Raw genomic sequence first — 25,759 nt, forward strand, 5'->3', positions numbered from 1 at the left:
TCTGAACAGTTAATTGTCCTATATGGAGTCTCATTTGTAGTGAAATGACAATATAGAATGGATAATTAACATTACCAGAGTCTTATTCAAATTTTCAGACAGTCATGCTATCATTTCAATGAACCGTTGGACAAGACTGGCCTTGGAAGGGTCCCAATTATGTTAAAATGGAAAAATAAATTCATATCATAGGCATAGAAACAATATAAAATCCTATAGTTTTTCAAGATTTCACAGAGCGGGCACAAATAAAGTATCATGGATTAAGCAAACCTCTGAGATACCTCATTTCAGATCACTATATTTTCATACACCATCCCCTGCTCTGTGAACTCTTTCAGAAACAGAAGAAAGAAACCAAGACAAATTCCTCATTCAGCTAATCTGTTCAAAAGATTAGATTGATTCTATCAAAGGCAGTAGATATGTCAATGAACAGCAAAAGAGTAGGAGTCACTGACCTGGATAAAATCTGTGCTGGAAGGATCCAAGATATTAAATACCTCCAAGAACTCTTGTAGCTGTTGTCACATCACTTCACTTTGATGACATTACACTGGTTGCCTGTCTCTTATCAGATACAATCTAAGATTCTGATTTTGCTATTCAAGGCTCAGAAAAGTACTTAATCCAATCAGCTTTAATAAAATTACACTTTTACTCTTTACCACACAGCCTTTGTTCAAACCAAATTGTATTACTGGAACATCCATCTTTGAAAGAAGCACATTTAAAAATGACACATGAATAAACTTGGCCAGAAGGCCCAGATTCACTAAAGATAGCGGACTCAATCACTGTTGGCCGATTCTCTGGCTGATTTTCAAACAGCGATTGATTCACTATCAAGTTTGCATGCAAATGATTTGCACGGAGGTAAAAATCATTTGCATGCAAACTCACCGACTCAATCGCTCAGTGAACGGTTGAGTTGGTGCAGAGCCCTGACAGTCAGGGCTTCTGCTGGGTTTTATTTATTTTTATTTTTAATGGCATAGATATTTTGCGTGTATTGAACAATGCTAGCACTTAAGCATCTAATGACCATTTGGATGTCTAACTTCCATTTGTGTGCCTATAGTTAGATGCCTAACCTTGTTTCCTCTAAGCTTAGCGAGGGTCCTCCATATACAGTCCCACCAGTAGGGGGTGGTGTTTCACTATCACATTTTCAGTAATGAGTGTAAGCTCAGCAGGACTCCAGGGAACCTGCCTGCCCCTAGTAACTGAAAATACAATATTGAAGCGCCATCCCCTACTTGCAGCAATGCAATTGGAGGTTTCCCGCTCAGCTTAGAGCAGTGGTCTCAAACTTGCAGTCTGCCAGGTACTATTTTGAGGCCCTCGGTATGTTTTATCATAATCACAAAAGTATAATAAAATAGTTTCTTGATCATATATGTCTCTTTAGCTATAAATTACAATAGTATTATTAAGACAGCCAAAAGGAAAGATTTATAAACTATAAAGAGTTTTACCTCATGCAAAATTGTCATTTCTTTAATAAGACATTAACTATTTTTTCTGCAGCCCTCTCAAGTACCTACAAATCCAAAATGTGGCCCTGCAAAGGGTTGGAGTTTGAGACCTCTGGCTTAGAGGGAATAGTGTGACTAACTAGTGGCATACTATATAGAATTAGGGGACTTGTGATCTTTTCAGGTTTTTTTGTGGGAGGTTTTTGCCTTTCAATTAAAATAAGCAGAAAAAAACAGACAAACAGTTTTTGTGACCTTCCAAAACGTAAGTTTATAGGATTGAGGAAGTCTTGCATGTTCAGGTATTTATGCACTGCTGTAAAACAACCGTAGAAGAATTTAACCATAAAGAGGATTGAGAATGTTTGGTTTTCACAACAGTATAGTTAAGACTGTGAGTGTCGCCTGTCAGGGAATGTGAGGAATGTATAAAGCACAGCCACCTACTGCCAAAGAGAGAGAAGCAACTGAGAGGGGAACCAAGCAGAGAAACCTGTTTCATTCCCTGAAGGGCACAGCACACCTTACTCATAACCTCCTCCTCCCCAAATACAGGGTGTGATTTGTGAACGGAGCTTTGGAGCTTTCATCTCAGCAGCAGTAGGTAGACTTTACCTCGGCAGGTGAGGTACAGAGAGTGTGAGTACACTTGCAAAAGAGTTGCCAGAGGATTTGGATTTGAGAGACTACGCTGGGTGCTTTCAGAATCTGCCTTCAGAAAGCTACCGCTTTGGGAACACTCTGCAGGTAAGGGCAAAAGGTCAGATAACAAGAGAGCATTGTATCACAGTCAAATGGGACATTATTGACACAAGTAGGTGGTACCTTTTAGGCCAACCATTGTATTGAGGCAACAGCTTTCAAGGATCAGAGTCCACTTGATCAGATGGGACTTTTTGTTTTGTTCCGTTTCTGCACAGAGAGAACATCTCAATTCAGATCGTCTGAGTGGCCCATGCAATGATTTTTCCAGTCATTTTGCTCTATACTTCTTGCTCAGCTGCAGGGCTCAGTGCATTATCTTTCCCAGTTTTCTTTAGCTGTCAACACAGGGCCATTGGGTGATAACAGTTGAATCATAAACACAATTAATCAATCTTCTTGTGCGCAACAGTTCCATATAAGCAAATCACCTAGCTTCCGATCCTCTCCCCCTTTACGTCCTCCAGAAGAGTTTACACTGAAAACAAAAGCAAACAATAAAATGAAATGGCCTTTGTGAATGAAAAGGCACATTTGCGTCTATTATAAATGGAACGTGATCGGTTTTATGGTGTAATTGAACCTGAAGCGCGGCAAACATGGAATCACCTCCCATCATTCATAAGAGAAGAAGTGCGACTAGATAAATTCAAAAGCACCCTTAAAAGATTCATTTTTAGTGACGCTTTTCAGAATTAAATTCAGGAACTGACTTTAGATGCAATTACAGCTATAAATTAGCCTTTATTATAGGAACGAACTAGCCTTTATGAGGCTGCCGCCCAACCCTCCTTAACACTTTTAACTTTATTGTATTACTTTCCTATTACAATTGTAGTTCTACCCTCTTTCCCTATACCTCTAGTAAGTGAGTTTATGTCTTAACCCTAACTTTTAGGGCTCCTTTTACTAAGGTGCGTTAGGGCCTTAACGCGCGCTAAATTGCCACGCGCGTTAGACCTTAACGCCAGCATTGAGCTGGTGTTATTCTAGAAGCGTACCGTGCGGTTTAGCGCGTGGTAATTTTGTGCGTGCGCTAAAAACGCTAGCCCACCTTAATAAAAGGAGCCCTTAATGTAAATCGCTTAGAAATATTTTATAAGCGTTTCATCAGATTTGTAATAAAACTTGGATAGTGGGGCGCAGCAGGATTTTGTTGTCTTCACTGGCCTTGAGTCAGCCTGTTGCCTCATTGACTCCAAACAAGCAATTTGCATTCTTCTGTCTCCTTGAATGAACATTAAAGAAATGGTGAATGAAGATATCATTTTTGTTCTAGCCAGAGCAATGCGATACGGTATAATTGGTCAGACTTTGAACTGTAGGTTTAAGATTATGTTTTACTTATACTTGTAGTCCATGTGTTGAGCGGATGTATTACCATTTTGTAGTCTTGTGTTGTGCAGTTCCATATTTTATTATGGATTTGGTTGAAATATAGTTATAAATGTTCTGAATTTGTCAATCCATAGTCTGGCGTCATTAGCATATTCTCGTGTTAATGCACGCTGTAGTCAGGCATTACTGGGTAATGATGAATCTAGGATGCCATACTTTTATTTTACCATTCTTACCCCCTCTTTTACTAAGGTGTGCTAACCGATTAGCGCGCGCTAAATGCTAACGCCTCCACAAACTAACATGCACGCATTAGCGTTTAGCACGCGCTAAATCAATTAGCGCACTTCAGTAAAAGAGGGCCTTAGTCACTAGTACTGCTATCAGCCAGTGTGAGCAGTGCCATAGTAATGGGGGGGGTGATCCACCCCGCCACCCTGTTCCTCCCCCAACTGCTGTGTGTGCATGCCGCTTTCCTTCCCCAGTACCTCTGTAACATTCCAGGCATGAGCAGCAACCCCCCAACCTGCTGTCGTATTAGGAAGACTACAGAGGTACGGGGGAATGGAAGCGGTGCACTCGCGGTAGGAGGAGACAGGAAGGAGCATGTGGAGGTGGGGGCAAAGAGAGCGGGGGAGGAGCGCCACCGCCCCGGGCACCTCTCGCCCTCACTACGCCATTGAGCATGAAGTGAGGATTATAATATGACTTTCCTGCAATCTGACAGGTTGATGGAAGAGCTATGGCAGCGCGCCGCAAACGTTTTGAAGCTGCGGCACACAAAACACAGGGCTGCGGCGGGAGGGCATCCGTAAATGCGCGGGTGTTGATGGGATGTCACGCGCATGTGCGACATCATCACGCTGACGTCCGCCCATGCGCGAACGCCCTCCAGCTGCGGCCCTGAGCCTATTACTGCTGAAGGGGGGGTGCTGGAGAAGGAGAAGTGCAGAGAGGAGGAGAGGCCCCTGCTGACTGCCTACAGGACGTGCTTCTCACTGTGAGCGTCAAATCCTTTAAGCAGGCAGCTGGTGCCTCTCCTCCTCGCCAGCATCTCGTGGAACACCTGAAATCTGTGCTGTGGTACACAGTTTGCGATACACTGTGCTATGGAGACGCTCCAGAAAATGTGATGAGCTTTCCCAATCAGAATATTGTGACAGTGAAGTCTGAGTACTTTCAAAGAGATTCAGCTGTGTAATAATAGCACTTTTTCCAGCCTGCTATCAGTCCCAAAGACTAGTCTAGTCTTGTTTCAAGAATGGTTGCATTTTTTATTTGTCTGAGGTGGAGTTCTTTCAATGATATGAGTTCATCTTAAAAGTAAAATACAAGAAGGCAATTCTATAAGATGTGCCTGAATTAAAGCATCAATTGCTTGCCATGGAATAGGAGACAATGTTTTGTTATGGATTAGGAATTGGTTATTGAACAGACAACAGAGGGTAGGTAGGGTTATATGGCCATTTTTCTCAATGTAGGAGGGTACAAAGTGGAGTGCCACAGGATTCTGTATTGGTGCTATTTAACATATTTATAAATGATCACAAATTTGGAAAGACAAGTGAGGTAATTAAATTTGCAGATGATACAAAACTATTCAGAGTTGTTAAAACACATATGGACTGTGAAAAATTGGAGGAAGATCTTAGGAAATTGGAAGACTGGGGGGCATCCAAATGCAGGTGAAATGTAGATAAATGCAAAGTGATGCACATTGGGAAGAATAATCCAAATCATAATTACCTGAAGCTAGGGTTCACCTTAGGAGTCAGCACCCAAGAAAAAGATCTTGTTGTCACTATAGACACTATGCTGAAATCTGTCCAATAAGTGGTGGTAGCCAAAAAAGCAAATGGGATGTTAGGAATTATTAAGAAAGGGATGTTAAATAAGACCAAGATTATGATAATACCTCTTTACCATGCCATGATGTGACCTCATCTTGAGTACTGCATTCAGTTCTGGTCACCATATCTCAAAAAAGATATAGCAAAATTAAAAAAAGAAGGACCAAAATGAAAAAGGGGATGGAATTCCTCTCACATGAAGAAAGATTGAAAAGAAAATAAGATGGCTAAGGGGGGGGGGGGGGGACATGATTGAGGTCCACCAAATCCTAAGTGGCATAGAATGGGTAAAAGTGAATTGATTTTTCACGTTTCCAAAAGTACAAAGACTAGGAAGAAATATTTTTTCACTCATAGAATAGTTAAGCTCTAGGGAACTCATTGCCAAAGGATGTGGTAACAGCGGTTAGCATGTCTGGGTAAAAAAGGTTTGGACAAGTTCCTGGAAGAAGAGTCCATGGTCTGCTATTGAGAGCTGAACAAACCACAGTGGAGATACGTAGTAATGTTGGTGTGCAGTTTATTCATAACTCATAAAAGTCTGTGCGGTGGCTCGATATGCACATGTTTTGGCCAATATGGCCTGCCTCTGGAATCTTTCTGCTTGATTCCTGCTTTACCACTGGTTCATGTTTCATGCTTGATTCCTGCACAACCATTGGTTCTGCTCTACTTTTGATTCCTGTTCCACCCTAATTCCTGCTCCACATCTGGCTCCTGATTCTGCATGGTTTCTACCTTGCTCAAAATCTGCCTTGGGCCTAGCTTTTGGGAAAGCGCATGGATGGATAGGCTAAGCCCAAGGCAGATTAAGAACATGGATGGTGAGGCTAAGCCCAAGGCAGATTTTGAGTTATTTCCGCATTAAACAGTAGATGTAGGTATTTGAATACAGAGCTCTAAGATTAGGTGACTCTTAATATGTTAAGTTATGTTACATCAGGTTTTCTATTCCTCTTTTACCTATTCGGTTCAAGGTCGGATTACATAACAAGAGGTTGAGTCAGTTACCCAGAAAGTTAAATGGACAGTTTGACATGGACATTCAATAGAGATGCTAGTACAGGTAGATCAGTACAGTTATTAATACAGTTAGGTCATAGTTACAAATATATAGTTACAAGTTTAAGTAGTTCATCGTTGGCTCATCGTTATGTCCCAGAACTGTATTAGACAATTTAGAAAAGAGCTTTTACAATTACCTTTTTGGTTAGTTCAGGGTTAACTCCCTGTCTTGGCACAGAAATGCTTTCAAAGTTTTCTGAACCTGAGATAGTTGTTACAAGATCGTAGTGTAAGTGATAATTGGTTCTAGGATTTTGCTAACTGATATTGGATGGATAAGGTAGGCTTTATATTGTTGCAGGCAGGGAATTTTAAATGGAAAAGATTTCTGGTGGAATGTCTGATAGATTGGTGAGACTATAAGGTTAACTCTTAGCTCTCTTGGATATTGCACAAGGCATTCAAAGATTCAACAAGTATACAACCTATTTATATAAGAAATAGTTAATTCCTCCCAAGTATAATATTTACTGGGCTTCTGTTTCTAAACTATTCTTTTATTGTCTGTAGAGAGATACAACAGTTTTAGTAGTGTTAAGGACTATTTGTTGTTTATTTAAAATTGTACTAGTGTATATTAAAATTCTTATGAAAGGTGCAACATGGAAATCTCTGAAAAGTGAAGACCTCCAGTTTATGGTTTATTGATGCTTTATATACTGCCTTTTCCATCGAGTGGATTAATGTGGTTTACAATACTAAAATTTACATAAAAGGAAAGGAATCCCATGAAAAATAGGACAGAACAGATCCACACTCAGTGATCTGAGAGCAAGCACAAGCTTCCTAACAGCGTGTTGGCGTATAGTTACAAGGTGTTTTCTTGGTCATTCAAACTTGCACTATCTGATGAAACATGGCATAATCAAAAAAAGCATCTAAGTCCCCTTTTGGCCTAAGTCCTTAAATGTTCATCGCAGAAGCAGGGAAAGTGTCCATAACCAAAACAAATGTCCTTGTTTTGATTATGGCCTTCCTCTGCCTAAACGCCCAATCTCCACTATGTCTACAAGTACACCTACACGACGTCTACACTTTTTAGCCATAATGAAACAAAAAAATGCCTAAGCCCCAAACGTCCAACAGAAGGGCTTTTAGGCGAAGGAGGAGCCAGTCCTTCACCTAAAAGCTGGATTCTGTAACCGGTGTCTGTCAAAAACAACACCGGTTACAGAATCCCCCCCCACCCCCACAACTATCCAGGCAGAAGGGTGCCCAAGCCCTCCTGCCATGTCGAACCGCGAGCCCCCCCCCCTCCCGACAACATCGGGGCAAGAGGGAGCTCAAGCCCTCTTGCCCCGGCCAACCGCGGCACCCCTGACGATATCGGGGCAAGAGGGAGCACAAGCCTTCTTGCCCCGCTGATTAATATCGGGCCAGGAGAGAGCCCAAGCCCTCCTGGCCCCGGCGACCACCCCCCTCCACAACTCGTTCGGGGCCAGGAGGGTTTGGGCTCCCTCCTGGCCCATTCATTTAGCTGCAGGGGGGTCGCCGGGGCCAGGAGGGCTTGGGCTCCCTCCTGGCCCGAACGAGTCACGGGGGGAGTGGTCGCCGGGGCCAGGAGAGCTTGGGCTCTCTACTTGCCCAATGTTAATCGCGAGGGGGGTGATGGATCGCGGCAGGAGAAACTTTTCAAAAACGAAATATTTTTAGCAAACTGTGGCATGAGACACCTCATTCAAGAAAGATTTTTTTACATAGGCAAAGAATTGGAAATCCCTTTTTTTAAATAAGGCCTTAATCCACATCAAATTTTCAGAATATCATAGAATCCAAAATGATCTTAACAAGGCTTTCTATAAATTCCAAATATATGCTTATATATGTACATGAATTCTAAAAACTAGGCTCTGTTAGTTCTTCCTAGGATTGTTTTGAATTTGGCAATTTCCTCCTTCTCCTTTTGGCTTTCTACCCCAGTTAGACCCTAGGGCTACCTGGAGATTTTTTTTTTCTTAATTTTTAACAACTGCAACTACTAACAATTACAACAGTCCTGTGACTGACAATCATGGACTAAAGTATGAGTGTATTCTTGATTCAAGCAGCAGTTGCCACCGTTGTATAATGACTCTTTGACTATCTTTGCTAAGCACAAATGAGATAATTAAATTTGCTGATGACACAAAGTTATTCAAAGTTGTTAAATCGTGAGAGGATTGTGAAAAATTGCAAGAGGATCTTCTGAGATTGGGTGTCAAAATGGCACTACTCTCAGCTCACTGGCTACCCATCAACAAATGCTCTATTTTTTAGGGCCTAATGCTGGCCTACAAAACCTTCCATTATATAAGGTGCAAAGCTACATATCTGCTAAACCAGCGGTTCCCAAAATGTAATTTGACATACAGGGGAGCCACAGATTATTCTTATATTAAACATCTTTTACAACAGTGTTTTGCAACATGCGGTACCGAGCCTCATGTTGGGGGTACACAGTAGTGCTGCACAATTCATTCGAATCAATTCAGTAATTCACTTTCCTCTGCTGCATCACTGATGATGCAGCAGAGGGAAGCCCTGGCAAGCAGGCTGCCAAGCAGCCTATTTACCGCTACTGTATAGGTCGGAGACGTGAATCAGCATCGAATTGGAGGCGGGGGCTGAATCAGATTCTCTTTCTCAAAGGACCCTCAGCCACAAGAGGGCATCCGCTCAAACTCAGGGGCGGGAAATTTCATGGCGACACCAGGAAATATTTCTTCACCGAGAGAGTGGTTGATCCTTGGAACGAGCTCCCGGTGCAGGTGATCGAGGCAAACAGCGTGCAAGAATTTAAGAGCAAATGGGATGCCCATGTGGGATCCCTTAGAGGGTTAAGCCAAGGGAACCTGTCACCAGGAGTGGAATCCCTAGGATAGTAGACTTGGGGGTGGGTCAGTAGAGTGGGCAGACCTGATGGGCTATGGCCCTTATCTGCCGTCATCTTCTATGTTTCTATGTTTCTAATCTCATTGTAGTATTGGCAACAATTCCTACATGCTGTCTGCCGCTGACTCGAAAGTCTCTTTGCGGTAGAGGGGGGACTTCCAAGTTAGCGGCAGACAGAATGTGAGTCACTGCTGATGCTGCGACCCAAAGAAGCAAGTCTTGGAGTATAGGGAAGGAGAGGAAGGATATCTGATGGCACGGGGGAGGGAAGAGGTAAAAGGAAGAAAATCTGGTGGCACAGTGGGAGGAAAGGGGAGGGTGAGAAGAAAGAAAGATGGGAGAGTAGAGGGAGACATGCATGGTGAGGGAAGAAGATTAAATTGCAAATAATGGAGGAGAGGAAGAGATGGTGCATGGAGGGGGATAGAGAGATTTGGCACAGGGCACAAGGAAGGGAGAGAGAGAAAGGTGTTGGACATGGGGGTAGATGAGAGGGAGAGAGAGATACACAGGAGGTGAAAGGGGAGGATGGAGATGTTGGATCCAGGAGCAGAATGAAGTGATGGAAAGATGCACAGAATTTTACCAGGAGTAAAGGATCTGCCAGAGCATTTCTTTAGTATCCTATATTCTTCTTTCTGGAGAACCCACTACAGAAAGGGAGGAATTCTTTGAACGGAGTTATGGAGCTGGACTGTGTTAGTTGTTGCCGTGGTTATATTAAGTTAATGCAAAAAGCTATGCATAGATTGTGTTTTGATGTCTCTATGTGACTGCAAAGTTGATGCCACAAGTGAATATAAAGGCCCCTTTCCATCATACATCCTTTCACACAGGATGTTTGGCCTCCTAAAATCTTAAAAAAAAAACATCCAACATAACCCCCCTCCCCCGTATCAAACTGCACTGCCGAGCAATGTGAGCTAAATGCCAAACTGCCCATAGAAATAGAATGGGCAGCCTGGCATTTAGCTCATGCTGCTTGATAAAAGAGGGGGGCAGTAATTGTTTTGCTGTGTGCTTCTCAAAATATCTGCTTGGATTAGCAAGAAAATCATGTGTATCATGAGATGTAGAATCCTTATGAAGCAGAAAGGGAAGTTTAAAACTCTTGCAATAGAGGAAGTGAATCATTGGTCAATATTTGTGCTGATTCACAAGATAGGTGTGATATTGTGTTTATTGTATTTGTTTTTTTAATATTGCTCATCGAAATGTAGAATGGGATAGATGGATGTGTGTGCGTGCTGTAATTATGCTATTTGGAATGTGTGTCTCTTGGGTGTCAGGTCAAAAGCGCGCCGGGACAAAGGCGCGCGCAGACAATTGAGCGCAGTTTCACGGTGTTGTCTATGAACCTCTTGGGTGTCAGGTCAAAAGCGCGGCGGGACAAAGGCGCGCGCAGACAATTGAGCACAGCGCGGAGGCGCGCGCCGCAGAAAATTACTGTTTTTAGGGCTCCGATGGGGGGACGTGGGAGGGAACCCCCCACTTTACTTAATAGAGATCGCGCCGCGTTGTGGGGGCGTTGTGGGGGGTTTGGGGGGTTGTAACCCCCCACATTTTACTGAAAACTTAACTTTTTCCCTGTTTTTAGGGGAAAAGTTAAGTTTACAGTAAAATGTGGGGGGTTACAACCCCCCAAACCCCCCACAACGCCGGCGCAATCTCTATTAAGTAAACTGGGGGGGTTACCCAACAAAACCCCCCATCGGAGCCCCTAAAAACAGTAATTTTCTGCGGCGCGCGCCTCCATCTTGCGCTCAGTTGTCGGCGCGCGTCTTTGTTTTTCGCAGTGTTGTCTATGAACCGTCTCTTGTGGTTTTGTCACAGCCAGTGGAGTTCTACAGGCTCTGCCAGCAAAGAATTAGAAAACAAAAAATCATCACAGTCAGCAAAGTTCAGAAGTAAAGGGGTATCCAGGCTTGGAGAATCATGACTAGCAGAGTTGACCAGGTTCTCTGGCTCTCAGGCCTATGCCTTGAAATATTTTTGGGACAGAGACGGCTGTTGGTTTTCTGCCTAGCTAATTGAGACAAATATTTCCATATGAAGCAAAACCAATTTTTCTTGGACTTTCACACTGAGGAGAGAAAATAAATGCTAAAAATGCATGCTTCCTGCTATTGATTGATTTATTTGGTTTTATAGTCCTTTCTCCCAGAAGAGTTCAGAACAGGTTGCATACAAAATACAGAACAGGACACAGTTACATACATACATACAGTATATAATAATAACAGTTTATATACCACAGGACCGTTAAGTTCTATGTGGTTTACAAAGATTAAGGGGTCCTTTTATCGAGCCGTGCTAGCGGGGTTAGCGCATCGGAAATTTCACCACGCGCTAACCCCCGCAGCAAGCAAAAAAACTAACGCCTGGTCAATGGAGGCGTTAGCGACTAGCGCGGCAGGCAGTTTAACGTGCGGTAAACCCCCCTACTGCGCCTTGATAAAAGGACCCCTAAAAGATGCTACAAATTGAGTAGAATTAACAAAGTTAAAAGCTAGTGATAACAGCTCAAGAGATCAGTTATTGTGGAGTAAGATTGTCCAGGTCAGTTATCTAAATACTTCAGGAACAGATATGTCTTTAGGTGCTTCCTAAATTCCCCGTAAGTAGGCATAAGCAATTGTTCCAGATCTTTACCCCATAGTGCTGCCTGATGTGAGAAAAAGATGTTGATGATCATTGATGATGTGAGAAAAAGATGTTGAGGGTCATTAGAGTGGGCAGACTAGATGGGCCGTGGCCCTTATCTGCCATCTATTTCTATGTTTCTATGATGTCTTTTAAATTTACATCCTTTAACCGGTGGAGAAACAAAATGGCCTATGGTTAGCTTGTTCTTTTTCTACTCATTTCTGGGTACTGAGTAGGGTTACCATATGACTCCAGATAAAGAGGACAGATTGAGACAGCTGGGCTTTATTTCCATTGAAAGCATTGGAAGTAAAACCTGGATATCTCAATCTGTCCTCATTTTTCAGGAGCCATATGGTAACGCTAGTACTAAGGACTATATAATCATAATCCCTCTCAGTACCTATATCTTTTTCCTGGTGGAATACTACAAGGCACTCAGCGCAAGAAGATGTTTGACAACCTACTAGCGACGCAAGCAGCGAAACTTGACCATACCATCTCCAACTTGCTGATAACAACGAGCGACTTCAAATCTTTTCGAAAAGAAATCAAAACCCTGCTATTCAAAAAATTTATTCAGATGTCTTAACTCTGGTCTTCCCCTCCGTGTAATTCCCCCCCAAACCTCTCCTCATCTCCAGTTATTCTTTCTCTTCAAAGCCTCAAGCATGTCAACTGCTTCCCAAATTGTATATTTACTGGAATTGCAAAATCTCCTATTTGTACAGCTCCCCAAATTGTATATCTACTGGAATAGCCCAGTCATCTTTTCTATATCCTAAACCCTAACTTGTAATTCCCCAATCTTCTTGTAATTCTCCTGGAAATGTCCAGCTGTTTCTTTTGTAATCCACCCAGAACTGCAAGGTACGGGCAGAATAGAAGTCATTAATGTAATGTAATGTAATTTGTCATTGCCCTCTATAGACTACAACAGCTGGTCATTCCCCATCCAGGCTTTAGGCCAGACTATGCTTGGTTTTCTGGATTCAATCAGTTAAGACCTCTCCTTAGACAGTGATACTGAATTCATATCTTGAAATTAGATTATGATTTGTGTTTATTGCATTTTAAGTAAAATGGTGTAGTGGCTGTGTTAGTTCACTCTTCAAGGTACTGTGTTCAGTTCTGGTCGCCGTACCTCAAGAAGGACATGGAGGTACTTGAGAGGGTCCAGAGAAGAGCAACTAAGCTAATAAAGGGCATGGAGGACCTCTCATATACTGACAGACTGAAAAAGCTAAGGCTTTTCTCCCTGGAAAAGCGGAGACTTAGAGGAGACATGATAGAAACCTTCAAGATCATGAAGGGTATAGAAAAAGTGGACAGGGACAGATTTTTCAAATTAAGGGGATCAAGAAGTACAAGAGGGCACTCAGAGAAATTGAAAGGGGAGAGGTTTAGAACAAACGCCAGGAAGTTCTTTTTCACACAGAGGGTGGTGGATACATGGAACGCACTATCGGAGGATGTGATAAACAGGAGCACGCTACAGGGGTTCAAAGAAGCTTTGGATAGGTACTTGGAAGACAAAGGGATTGAGGGGTACAGATAACAGTAGAGGTTGATTATAGGGATGGGATTAGAGGTAAGTTACAAAATTAATCAGGGACCACTGTTCAGGCACTAGGCCTGATGGGCCGCCGCGGGAGCGGACCGCTGAGCAAGATGGACCTCTGGTCTGACTCAGCGGGGGCAATTTCTTATGTTCTTATGTTCTTAAGGTAATATGTAAAAATAAAACAAAAACATAAAGGGAAAAAATACCTTTTTTATTGGACTAACTTACCCCCCTCCTTTACTAACGTGTAGCACAGGTTTTAGCGCCGGCAGCGGCGGTAACTGCTCCAACGCCATTATGAACATCGGAGAAGTTACCACAGCTGCTGATGATAAAACCCGCACTACGCGTTAGTAAAGGAGGGAATTAATATAGTTTATGATTAGCTGTTTTCAGTCGTTAATTTATTCTGATCTGCCATGAACTCATAAGGGCTTTGGCGGAATACAAATTGTGATGTAATGAAAACCTCTAAAGCTCGAAACAGTTTTATTTGGTTGGGGGTTCACATCTTTGAGACTGCTTTCAACTCCTAACTCTTCTCACCTTGGGTTCTGCATCCCCAACCCTCTATATCATGTCTGTCTGTCCAAGTTCGATTGTAAGCTCTTCCAAGCAGGGACTGTCTATTTAATGTCAAAATGTGCAGCGCTGCGTTTGCCCTTCAGCACCATAGAAGTGTTAAATAGTGGCAGTAGTGCAACAGGATTTGCATAAGAACCATTTGAAACCTGCTTAAGACGAGTGCAATATTTTAACAGGGGGAAGGCAAGAAAGAAGGGAATGTTTAGTTTTATATAAAACTCTTTTTATTGAAAAGTCAAGACAAACAGTAGGTCTTTACAATGCTCATTTCACAATTATATACAGCATGCATGATCTAAACTGCATACTACGCCGCTTTAGGTAGAGCTCAGAAATAGATAATTTCATCTTCCATAGGTTCAAAAATAAATTATTTAATATTAAAATAATTACAGTTTGGCAAATTATTTAAATTTTAAAATCCTTAGAGCCTGTCTTTTCAAATAAATAAAACTTTTTGAACTGACCCCCCCCCCCCCACCACCACCCAAATCTATTCAGTGAGGATTATTGTTAAGTAGAGAGAAATAGACAAAAGAGAAGTGACTTCTACCTGTAATTCACTTGGACATGTCAAGAAGCCATGATTTGAAATCAGCTGTAAGTAGGGTTACCAGATGTCCAGGGAAACCCAGACATGTCCTCTTTTTAGAGGACTATCCGGGTTACTGGATGGACTTTCCAAAACCCGGCAGTTTGTCTGGGTTTTAGAAAGCCCTGACAAGCTCCAGTCGCATCTGGAGGGCCTCTGAGCATGTGCGGATGACATCACACACACATCCACACATGTTTGAGGCCCTCCAGATGCAGCTGGAGCTCATCATGGAAGAAGGCAAGGCTTTAAGAGGGTGGGGCTGGGGCAGAGCTGGGCGGGGCTGGTGGCGGGATAGGGGCGGGACGGGGCAGATCCATGCATCTGGGTTTGCGAGGCTCCAAATATGATAACCCTAGCTGTATTATTGATTAGCTGAATAGTAATAAGTAAAAGCTCTTTAGCTGAAATTGGCTTCCATTTAGCTTTGCTCTGAATTCTGTTCATTTATATTTACAAGAGTGGTTCATCGAAGGAAAGTTTAATTGTGACCCACTGAGTCAAAAGGTTTCAAAAGTGGGGTTACAAATAACAGAGATATGGAGGGGCATAATCAAAACAAACATCTAAATCCATTTTGGGCCTAGGTCGCAAGTTGCCCAAAATCGGCAGCATCCAAAGTCCAGTTTCGAAAAATACATTCCAAATTAAAAAAAACAAAAATTGTCTACTTCTATGTCCAGCCGTTTAAAACGATCATCCAGACTACTAGTACATCTTTCTTTATACTATATTCTTGTACAAAAAATCATACAAGTCCCAAACGCCTAGACCCAAACCTTTTGGGCATGAGAGGGGCCAGCAAAGTGATGGACTGGCCACCCAGACATGGCAACAGAGTAGTGGGGCACTTTACAGGGCACTGCTGTGAACTTCACTAAAAGAGTGCCACATAAACATCTCACCACAGTTCATGGTGAGCCCCCCAAAACCTACTATACCTACCTGACTACAACCCCAATAGCCCTTATGGGTGCAGGTGCCACCTATATGGCAGTGCAGTAGGGTTTGGGGGGTTGTTTTTTTGTGGACTCACATTTTCCATCATGAATGCAGTGGTTAGAGTGGCTAATGGGCCTCTCTATGGTTCATTAGCCCACCCCCCAGACTACTTAAGCCACCTCTGTGCAGCTCTACTAGGCTGTCCTATGCCAGGTGCTGATGTTAAGAAGGCAGGTATGTACGTTTTTATTCCGATTTGTATGGCGGTATGGGGAGATCAGTGATCACTGGGGGAGTGTGTGGGGGTCTGTACTTTGTGTCTGCAGTGATTATCTGGTCACTTTGGATACCTTCTGGGCACTTAGACCTGTTTTTAGTTCCATCCAGGCAGCCTCATAAAACTTTCGATTATCCCTGCAGTACGACTACGTGTAGGTCAGCCCACATCCAACCCTAACCACTCCTTCAAAAACGCCCCTTTCAGCTCTGAGTGCATAGTGGGACTCAGAGGCCTAAAAAGTCTCTGGATATGTCTAGAAATCTGTTTTGATTATCGGTGCTTGGACGTCTTGTCTTTTAGGTCATCCAAGTGCCGATTTGGGCGGGTTTCTAGATGTATTTCTGTTTCGATTATAAGCCCCTTAGGCTATAAAAGTTTAGAGTGGCAACTTTCATTATTGAAACTGTTATGGACTAAAGAGGCAGTAGAATGGGACTACACAATTTTTTAACAACTTTGATGTTTTTCTTGTTCTACAGCCTAAAAACTGCAGTTATATAAAGTGGGGTATGTGATTTCTGGGGTTAATTACTTTTTTATTTATAAACATTTCTTATTTTTAAAAGACATAATTAATCTGTAATGGAGGCTGAAATTTTGCAAGGTTATGCGGTTGATATCCCTCTATCTTGCGGTATAAATAAGTCACCTAGCCTCACTTTTGGTAACTTTTCACTCAGCAGCTCACAACTGTTTCGGTTTCTCTTTGTGTCTCAGAACACCTCCCCTCTCCTTAGCAGCACAGCAATCTTGAGTTGTGGCTTTGGCTCTGCTTGTACAATTGTCAAGAAATGACACACTGAGAGGCGAGGCTTCGTTTCCGGAGTTTTCTTGTGTCTGCAGCAGCAACATGTTCTGCCATGCATGGACTTGCTTGTGTATCTAAGCTCCCTTGTTTCACTTGTCATAGCGTCAGAATGTAGTTGGGCTAGTTTGGTGCGCCTGCAAAGGGATTGGATTGACAGTAAAATCTTGTTTTTCATCACACACGCCTATAATGCTGGCATCCTGTTAAGAAAGTAAGCCTAGGAAGCCCAAAATGATTTTGGATAAGAGTTGGAAGCTGATTAGCTAAAAATGTTATAATGTAAATGTCACTGTAGTGGAAGAGTAGCCTAGTGGTCAGAGCAGCTGCGCTAGTACCCTGAGATTATGGTTTTAATTCTAGTGGTGCTCTTTATGAGCCTGAACAAATCATTTAGGGCTCCTTTTACAAAGGTGCGCTAGCGTTTTTAGCGCACACACTGGATTTGTGCGCGCCATAGCGCGCGCTACCCAAAAAACTACTGCCTGCTCAAGAGGAGGCGGTGGCGGCTAGTGCACACGGCAATTTAGCGCGCGCTATTCCGCTCGTTAAGGCCCTAACGCACCTTTGTAAAAGCAGCCCTGAATCCTCCATTGCCCCTGCCTCCCAAATAGACATGGAAAATACTTGGTATACCTGATTACTAATCAGCATAACCCACTTAGCCTATGGGGTCCTTTTACAAAGGCGCAGTAGCGGTTTAACGCGTGGAATAGTGCGCGTTAAACCGCCTGTCGCGCTAGTACCTAACGCCTCCATTGACGAGGCGTTAGGAATTTAGGCTGCTGCGGGGGTTAGCGCGTGATGAAATGTCCAACACGCTAACCCCCGTAGTGCGCCTTGATAAAAGGAGCCCTATGTTTTGTCATTACAGTAATATTAAACCATGTATAACGCAATATAAATGAAAGAGGCATGCCAGGGCACAGCTGGGCAGTCTGACTCAAGGATAACATAATTATAGAAAAATGAACTCCGTTAAATGCTGCCAGACCCCAGAGCTAAAACCCAACAACATGTCTGCACTTTGTTAGAATTTTTAATTCTCCTTCCTTTTTTTTTGGGGTGGGGGGGAAGGACGCAGAAAGATATCTTCAAGATCAATTATGAGGCCGATGATCTAACCTGCACATTTTTCACAAGCAGGGCCTCTAGTGTGATATGACAAATTGTTGGTTCATAGACAACGGCACGAAAGACAAAAGCGTGCGCCGACAATTGAGCGCAGCGCGGAGGCGCGCGCCGCACAAAATTACAGTTTTTAGGGGCTCCGACGGGGGGTTTGTTGGGGAACCCCCCCAGTTTACTTAATAGACATCGTGCCGGTGTTATGGGGGGTTTGGGGGGTTGTAACCCTCCACATTTTACTGTAAACTGAACTTTTTCCCTAAAAACAGGGAAAAAGTTAAGTTTTCAGTAAAATGTGGGGGGTTACAAGCCCCACAACCCCCACAACGCCCCCACAACGCGGCGCAATGTCTATTAAGTAAAGTGGGGGGGTTCCCCCCACGCCCCCCCGTCGGAGCCCTAAAAACAGTAATTTAGAGCGGTGCGCACCTCCGCGCTGCGCTCAATTGTCTGGGCGCGCCTTTGTCCCAGCGCGCTTTTGACCTGACACCCAAATTGTTGCTTACATCGACAATTGCGCACAGGAGAATGGCGCACCGACAATGGCGTGCCGACAATCACGCGCCAGACATTTGCATGCCAGCGCGCAATGAGACCCGACCACTACACTTAAAACATTCAGTTGCTCTCTAGTGTCAGAGTAAGGTTTACGGGTTCCCATAATCATCATGTAAACCTTACCCTAACACCAGATAGCAACTGAATGTTTTAAGTGTAGTGTGGGGGGTTCCTCCCCCCCCCCCCACCACTCAATAAAGAGGGTTACGGTACTTCATAACCCTCAAAATAAAAAAAGTGTTGGGTCTCAGTGCAGTGTGCGCTAGCACACCATTGTCCTGGGCACATTTGACGGGTCACCGATTGTTGACATTATGTAGTGGACTAGTGACTCATTTTATGTAGGTCACTAAACAGAATGGAATGTTGGGAGAGAAGAGGTGACATCTGTTAACATCTTCCATCACTCACTTACAGACACAACCAAAACTTTTATGTGCTTTTCTTGATAAATTGTAGTTCTGCCTTTTATTCCCCCCTACAGTTTGTCATGGGTAATGCCTGTCGTTTATATGTTTCAAGATGTTTTTATTATTGTAAATCGCTTAGAAATTCCTTACAAGCGTTTTTATCAACTTTTAAATAAAACTTGAAACTTCAAAATGAGCTTCTATGAACAGAGTCACTTTCCTACCTCATTTGTTCTCCATATAAATCTTAATTCTGTGCTTTGTTTACATGTTTTAGGTGTACCCGCTGCAAGTTTTAATCAAAGCAAGATGTATGCAAAGAAAGGTAAGGACCTTAGACAGCAGCAGCTACACATGAAAAATGGGGAATAACTAAGAATGCACTTCCATTTTTCAAAACGTTTAGGACTGCTGAAGTGGCTAAGATAATCAGCTAACTTTAATTGATAATATATAGCCAGATATACAAGCACTTTTGGAAGCTGACAGTGTGATTGTAAAAAGATAAGTGTCCGTTTTTCCTTTCTCTCACATTGATAAGCTGTGTACATGCCACTGCTGTTGTAATATTCAACTGTAGCATAAAATAGTAGCAATAAATTCAAAATCAAATCTCATAGCACTCCACTTTAATAGACATAGAGAATAAGATGGCAGATAAAGACCAGGCAGCCTATCCAGTCTGCTCATCCACACAACTCAGCTGTACAATCCCTCTCCCTCCCCATCCCACCATCTCCATTCCCAGGGATCTTCTGTTCCATGTTCAGATATTGCTCTTGTCTCTTCTCCTCCAATGGGAGACTGTTCCATACATCAGTCATCCTTTCCTTAGATTATTCTTGACTCTATTCTTTGTCTTCACAGGTGGTTCTAAATCGGCAGGTGCTACCAAATCGGCAGGTAGTTCCAAATCTGCAGTAGATGCAGATAGAAAAAGCATCCTCCAACAAATGAAAGTACGGAACACAATAAAGAAGGACAAGAGTTGGATCCATGAGGAGCCGAGCTCAGTAAACCAGAAGAATGAAAGCTTTAACCCAAAGTAAGGAGAATGCAAGATCTGTTGTTCCTTTGGAAAGCATTAGTTGAAACTGGAGGTGGATCCATGATCCAGGCAAAATTTACAATTAAGGATATGCATGAAAAACATTTTAATTTTTAGAGGTTATTTTTTTCTCTCATTTTGTTCTTGTTAGCATGTGTTAAATGGAAAATTGTAAGAAAACATTTTTTGAAAATGACACAAAATGAAACAAAAATGCCACTCTTGTTCCCATGCCATTATCAATTGACAGCACATCCCTATTTATGTTATCCAGTTCATATGATTTGTAGATCAAATTGGGGGTTATTTACAAACGGTGACATAACATCAGTTTAAGAAATGACCCTCTTTGTGAGCTATGATCATTATAAAAAAATTGTGGTAATTGGCAATTATGGATCATAAAATTGTAATTAAAGAAGAGAGTGCTGTAATTGTCTTTGAAAAATTAAGTCTGCTTCCCTATCCCTCAAGGAGATAATCCCAGAATAGGTAAAAAATCCTTTCTGATCTGACCTACTCTCCTCCCCTCGAGGGGAGGAAATGGGAATTCAATAGAAGGCTATGCTATAATAGATTCCATTACAGGATACTAGCATGGAACACCTAACATTTACACACTCTCAGTTACTGTACACTAACCATAGATTTGGAATAATTGTGGGTGTGTACATGCAACTGGAATGCACATAACTTACAGTATTTTGTAAGTTATGTACGTAAGTGGGAGCCATATATATGCACCCTCATATTTATGCATATGGACTAAATTCTGTAAATAGCACCCACATTTGGGCATCCAAAAAATGAGTGGCGTTCTGATCTGAGTATCCTCACAAGTAAGGAGAGAGACTTTCTGAAAGTCCCAAATCCCATTAGACCAACGATCTATATGATTCCAAAAATTCATAAATCTGGTAGACCGATTGTTTCAGCTTGTGGATCAGTTTTAGAACCGCTCTCAGTTTTAGACTACTTCTTGAGGCCATATATCCCCAAGATTAAATCATTTTTATGTGATTCAGCACATCTTATAAATCTACTCAATGAAATTGATAAGGATTTATCAGAAGTTAAATTGGTCACATTAGACATCAAAGCCTTATATATGAATATTCCACAAAGAAGCACTCTGGCCATTAAAGAGAACACACTAAATAGAAGAGATTGTGACAGAAGGATCCCAAACAGGTAAATTCTGGCATTTGCAACTCTCGCACTCACTGAAAACTATTTTGAGTTTCAAGGAAATAGTGGGCATGGCCATGGGTGCAACAATGGCTCCAGACTTGGCAAATCTTTATGTATCCAATTTTGAAAATATATATTTAGATGAACATTCATTCAAACAACAGACCATTTTCTACAAAAGATACATCTTCATTTTGTCCTACTAGATTCTTTTTTTGCATGGTTCAATTCAAGAGACCCGTATTTAAGATTTTAAAATCCAAATGGATGAAAAATGTATCAATTTCCTAGCTCTATGGATCAATAAGGGCCAGAAAAAAATTTAGTACATCTCTTTATAAGAAACCTAAGGACAAGAACGGATATTTACATTACACAAGCCATCATACACCAGCACTCAAGAGGAACCTTCCTTATACTCAGTTCCTGAGATTAAAACATATTAGTACGGATCTACAGGACTTTCAAAGAGATGCAGGAGACCTGGCACAAAGGTTCTCTAGTAGAGGGTACCCCACTATTTGCATTAGAGAAGAGTATCAAAAAGCAAGTATTAGAAATTGTGATGATTTACTCCAACCCACCACGAGACAAGCCCCAGACATTGTATGCACTATGTGGCATTCATATCTATCTAAGGATATCAAGAAGATCATAAGGTCCAATTGGAAGATTCTAGAGGGTCACCCTTATTTCCAAAACAAAAAGCTTGTAATAGCTCACTCGGGAGACAAAAATCTGAAGCAGTATCTTGTACCTTCAAGATTACCCGATCTCACGCAGACCAATGAAGTAGCCAACATAGGACATCATAAATGTGGTAGATGTTCAGTTTGTCCACACACTCTTGATATGAGAACATTCATACATCCAAGGACTAATCAGAAATTTGACTTAAAACATTCATCAAACTGTAACACATGTGGGGTGATATACATCATCTTATGCCCATGCAAGCTGATTTATGTGGGATGCTGAAGACAAGAGTGATAGAACATCGCAGTAACATCAAAAGACAAACACTGACAGCACCTCTTGTTCCTCATTGGAATGAGTTGGGACTTTATTTGTTTCAGCAATTTAAGGATTTTAACATTGTTTTATGGTACAAACCATTAATAAAAAAACATTCCCCCTCTTCTACTAAACCGCGCTAGCGGTTTTAGCGTGGGGAGCCATGCTGAATGGTCCACGCTGCTCCTAATGCTCATTAAGTTCCTATGAGCGTCAGGAGCAGCGCAGGCCATTCTGCACGGTTCCCCACACTAAAACCGCTAGCTCGGTTTAGTAGAAGAGGTGAATTGTAACCACAAGTTGGATTTGACATCTCCAGTGCCTTTTTTTGTTGTCTGCACAAAGATTTACACCAATTAAAATCTGGTATAAATCCCCATGCATAAATTAAGTGCAGATTCCCCAAATTATATAATATTTATTTATTTTTAATATTTATATACCCCTTATAGTCTAAGTGGCTTACATTCAGGTACTCAAGCATTTTGTCCTAACTGTCCTGGTGGGCTCATACTCTATCTAATGCGCCTGGGGCAATGGGGGATTAAGTGACTTGTTCAGGGTCACAAGGAGCAGCATGGGATTTGAACCCACAACCTCAGGGTGCAAAGGCTGTATCTCTAACTACTGTGCTACATACTCCCCATACCTGTGCACATCTTTAGTGAATTCCCCAATTTTCCATGCTCTTCCCATTACTACACCCCATTTTCAGTTGCCCCCTAAAGATTTACATTAAAATTTAGCAAGATTTACATTAACACTTAGCAAGATTCAGGCATACAGCCAAATGTTTTTCCAAAGAGCACCAATAATTGATTGTTAGTATCCAATTATTGGCGCTAATTGGCTCATTACTCAATTAAATTGCACATGCCCAAATTTCTGCACATAATTTCGAGCACCATATATAGGATCAAGGGGTATATTACTTACATATGTGTAGGCACCCTGTTGTTACTTTCTCAGGTAAGTGTACACTTATGTGCATATGTGACGTTATTCTATAAACTTACATACATAATGGGTGCGTATATGCAGGCACTCAGTTATAGATTGCACTTTTATTTGTCAGTCAGGTATGCATGCTTATGTAGCTGGACTGTACGTTTTGCTGCAAAGGGGGTCTTAGATTACCTTTAAGTCATTGCCCTGATCTAAGGAGTATCAATGTCTTTCATATCTCACCCCATACATGTTAGCTGCAGCAGGACAGTTATCCCCAGATTTTATATAAGATGCCCAGAATTTTGTGTCCAAATTTGTGTGTAAGCATGCAAGATGTGCACACAAATTAATTGTCAAGCCAATTAACATAAGTAATTGATGTTAATTGGCACTCATTAAAATTTTCACTTGGCATCTGGCTGCATGCTATTCTATATGGCATGGTCCCTAATTCTAGCATGTAACTTAAAAGGGGGTGTGGCCATGGGCAGTAGCGTGGTGAGGATGAGTGGCACCTGAGGTGGGGGAAGGGGCACCCCTCCCCCACCCTCTTCTCCACCCCGCTCCTTCCCGACCCCCTCTGCCTTGCGCACACCTCCTTCCCTTCCCCTGTGTACCTCTTTAATTTTCCTATAAAAACAGAAGAAGCTAACTCCTATGATTAGTTAATTTATCAAGTCTATTTATTAAATCTTTCCCACTGTTATCATAAATATATTTTTTATATTTTATAAATATGCTTATTCCCCACTCTTACAAAACATAAAACATTTCATTATACAACATCAAATTGCAGCCTGCTTAGAAAACCTGGACCATCAGTCCCTCAATGACCGATCTTTCCAAGTCCAGTCATTAGAAGTATTGCTGTTAATCTCATGCTGCATGGACTTAACTCCTGTGATGATCATAAAATCATGTCACTTTGAATTCATCTTTGATGACAAAATAATATTCAGCCAACCCATCTTTAATTTTCCTGGAGCAAGCAGAATCACAAACTTGCTGCCCGATGTGGGCAACAAGTTTGAGATGCTGCTTGCGCTCAATAAAAAAAAAGAGGTACGAGGGAAGGGAAGGGGTGCACGTGAACAGCAATGGAGGTCAGGAAGGAGTGAGGGGGCGGAGAGGAGGATGGATGCAGGCTCCCCCACCAAGTCGGCCCCTCCGCCCCCTCCTTACTACGCCACTGGCCATGGGCATGTTTTGGCATCAAATTTTGAGTGTCATTTACTGAATCTAGCCCTTAATGTGTGGTAACATACTGATTTCTGTCAGTGATGGCTACACCCTATCTCTGTTCACAATCTGCCTTTCTTCTACCCCCCACTACGAGCATATGAAAAGACTTTTAAGTACCCTGTTGTTTTTGGACCTTCTAGAAGCTTTTTCATATGCTCATAGTATTTTTAGAGAATTTTTAAAGTTTGCATTCTCACCACTGGAGTGACACCTAGTAGACCTACAGAGACATCCCTGAGGCAGGCCTCCATCTGGGGGCTGAAACATAGACTCTGTTGGCTGGATGTGATATATATTTCCTTTAGATAAAACAGCTTGTCTATTTTTCTCAGTGACTCAGCATTGGAATCATCCAAGAGTTACCACATCTCTTCACCATCTTATGACTTGCCCAAAAGTAACAGGTAACATGGCCACTTGGCCACACACCCGGCCTCTTAGTTTTATTCATGTTATTTGAGCTTTAACAGCAACATTAGCAATGACATCCTGAGTTTTTATTGTTAATTATAATTGTACTAGTGTATAAGCCTGTTACATTAACGGGTGCTAGTAAAGCCTCCTTCCCTCACATGTCCCCTATTTTCAGCCCCAGCTCCATACTCATTATTACCCCCAGCCCCCTTCTCCTATCTTTTCCCTTTCAGCTTCCAGCCCCTAGCCCCCTTTTCTCACAAGCAGCATTTTCCTCCCCCCCTTCCCTGTGCAGCAGCAGCAGCAGCATGCCCTCCCCTGCCATTTCCCTGTGCAGCAGCAGCATTTCACTCGTCCACCCCACTTCCCTGTGCAGCAGCATTCCCTCCCCCTCCACTTCCCTGTTCTGGCCGGCTCCCTTACAGTCCCTTGCCGAAGTTATTTTTGAGTTTAAAGCTGCCGCGGCAGCTCCTCTCACAATCTGCGCCTGCGTCGGAAGCCTTCTCTCTGATGTGATGTCAGAGAGGCTTCCAACGCAGGTGCGGCTCATGAGAGGAGCCACGGCGGCGGCTTTTAACTTAAAAATAACTTTGGCAAGGGACTGTAAGGGAGCCGGCCAGACCTCGGGCCGCGCTGTGTTAGACGGAGTGAAGGCGGGAGGGGGGAGTCGCCTCCGTGCGTCCCTGCTTAAAGTGTCTCCGCATGCACAGAAGAAACACCGCTGACTCCTTCTACTGCGCATGTGAATCCACAGAGCTACAGAGCACAGATCATGCAGGTAGGTGTGCGCATGCGTACTTAGGGTTTTATTATTATGGATATTTTACATATCATTAGTATTGTGTGAAGTCATTTCTTCTGAGGAAAAAACTCAGTCAAGGTTGGTACATGAAGAACAATTTACTGTATATGCAATACAATGATTATAGGCAAAAGAATGGCCACTCTGAAAATCCTGTTGTGTGTATGTAATTTTTACTCCTGGTGGAATTCTGCGAGTGCCAGATAGCGGTTCATGTAAACAGTTGAATCTAAGCCAGCACAGGAGGAGGAAATGGCCTGCTCTGCAGCGGGTCACTTCCTCCTCT

The 25,759-nt window shown here is 42.4% G+C and overlaps 1 protein-coding gene across 8 annotated transcripts in view; it reads left to right on the forward strand.

Annotated features, from left to right (window-relative positions):
* Positions 1–1,686: 1,686 nt before the first annotated feature.
* The window catches only part of ZNF185 (zinc finger protein 185 with LIM domain), a 171,398-nt gene continuing 147,325 nt past the window's right edge, over positions 1,687–25,759 (forward strand). For 4 of the 8 annotated variants that reach the window (XM_033946208.1, XM_033946209.1, XM_033946211.1 and 1 more), the window contains exons 1-4: positions 1,692–2,225; positions 19,092–19,139; positions 19,682–19,859; positions 24,590–24,661. In XM_033946208.1, coding sequence (XP_033802099.1) covers positions 19,124–19,139; positions 19,682–19,859; positions 24,590–24,661 — 266 coding nt within the window. In that variant the 5' untranslated portion in view covers positions 1,692–2,225; positions 19,092–19,123. Of the gene's footprint in view, positions 2,226–19,091; positions 19,140–19,681; positions 19,860–24,589; positions 24,662–25,759 lie in introns of all 8 variants that reach the window. The other 4 variants (XM_033946215.1, XM_033946214.1, XM_033946210.1 and 1 more) reach the window with 4 other exon arrangements.

The sequence above is a fragment of the Geotrypetes seraphini genome, chromosome 5 (genome assembly GCF_902459505.1).
Source record: "Geotrypetes seraphini chromosome 5, aGeoSer1.1, whole genome shotgun sequence".
Taxonomy (NCBI): Eukaryota; Metazoa; Chordata; class Amphibia; order Gymnophiona; family Dermophiidae; genus Geotrypetes; species Geotrypetes seraphini.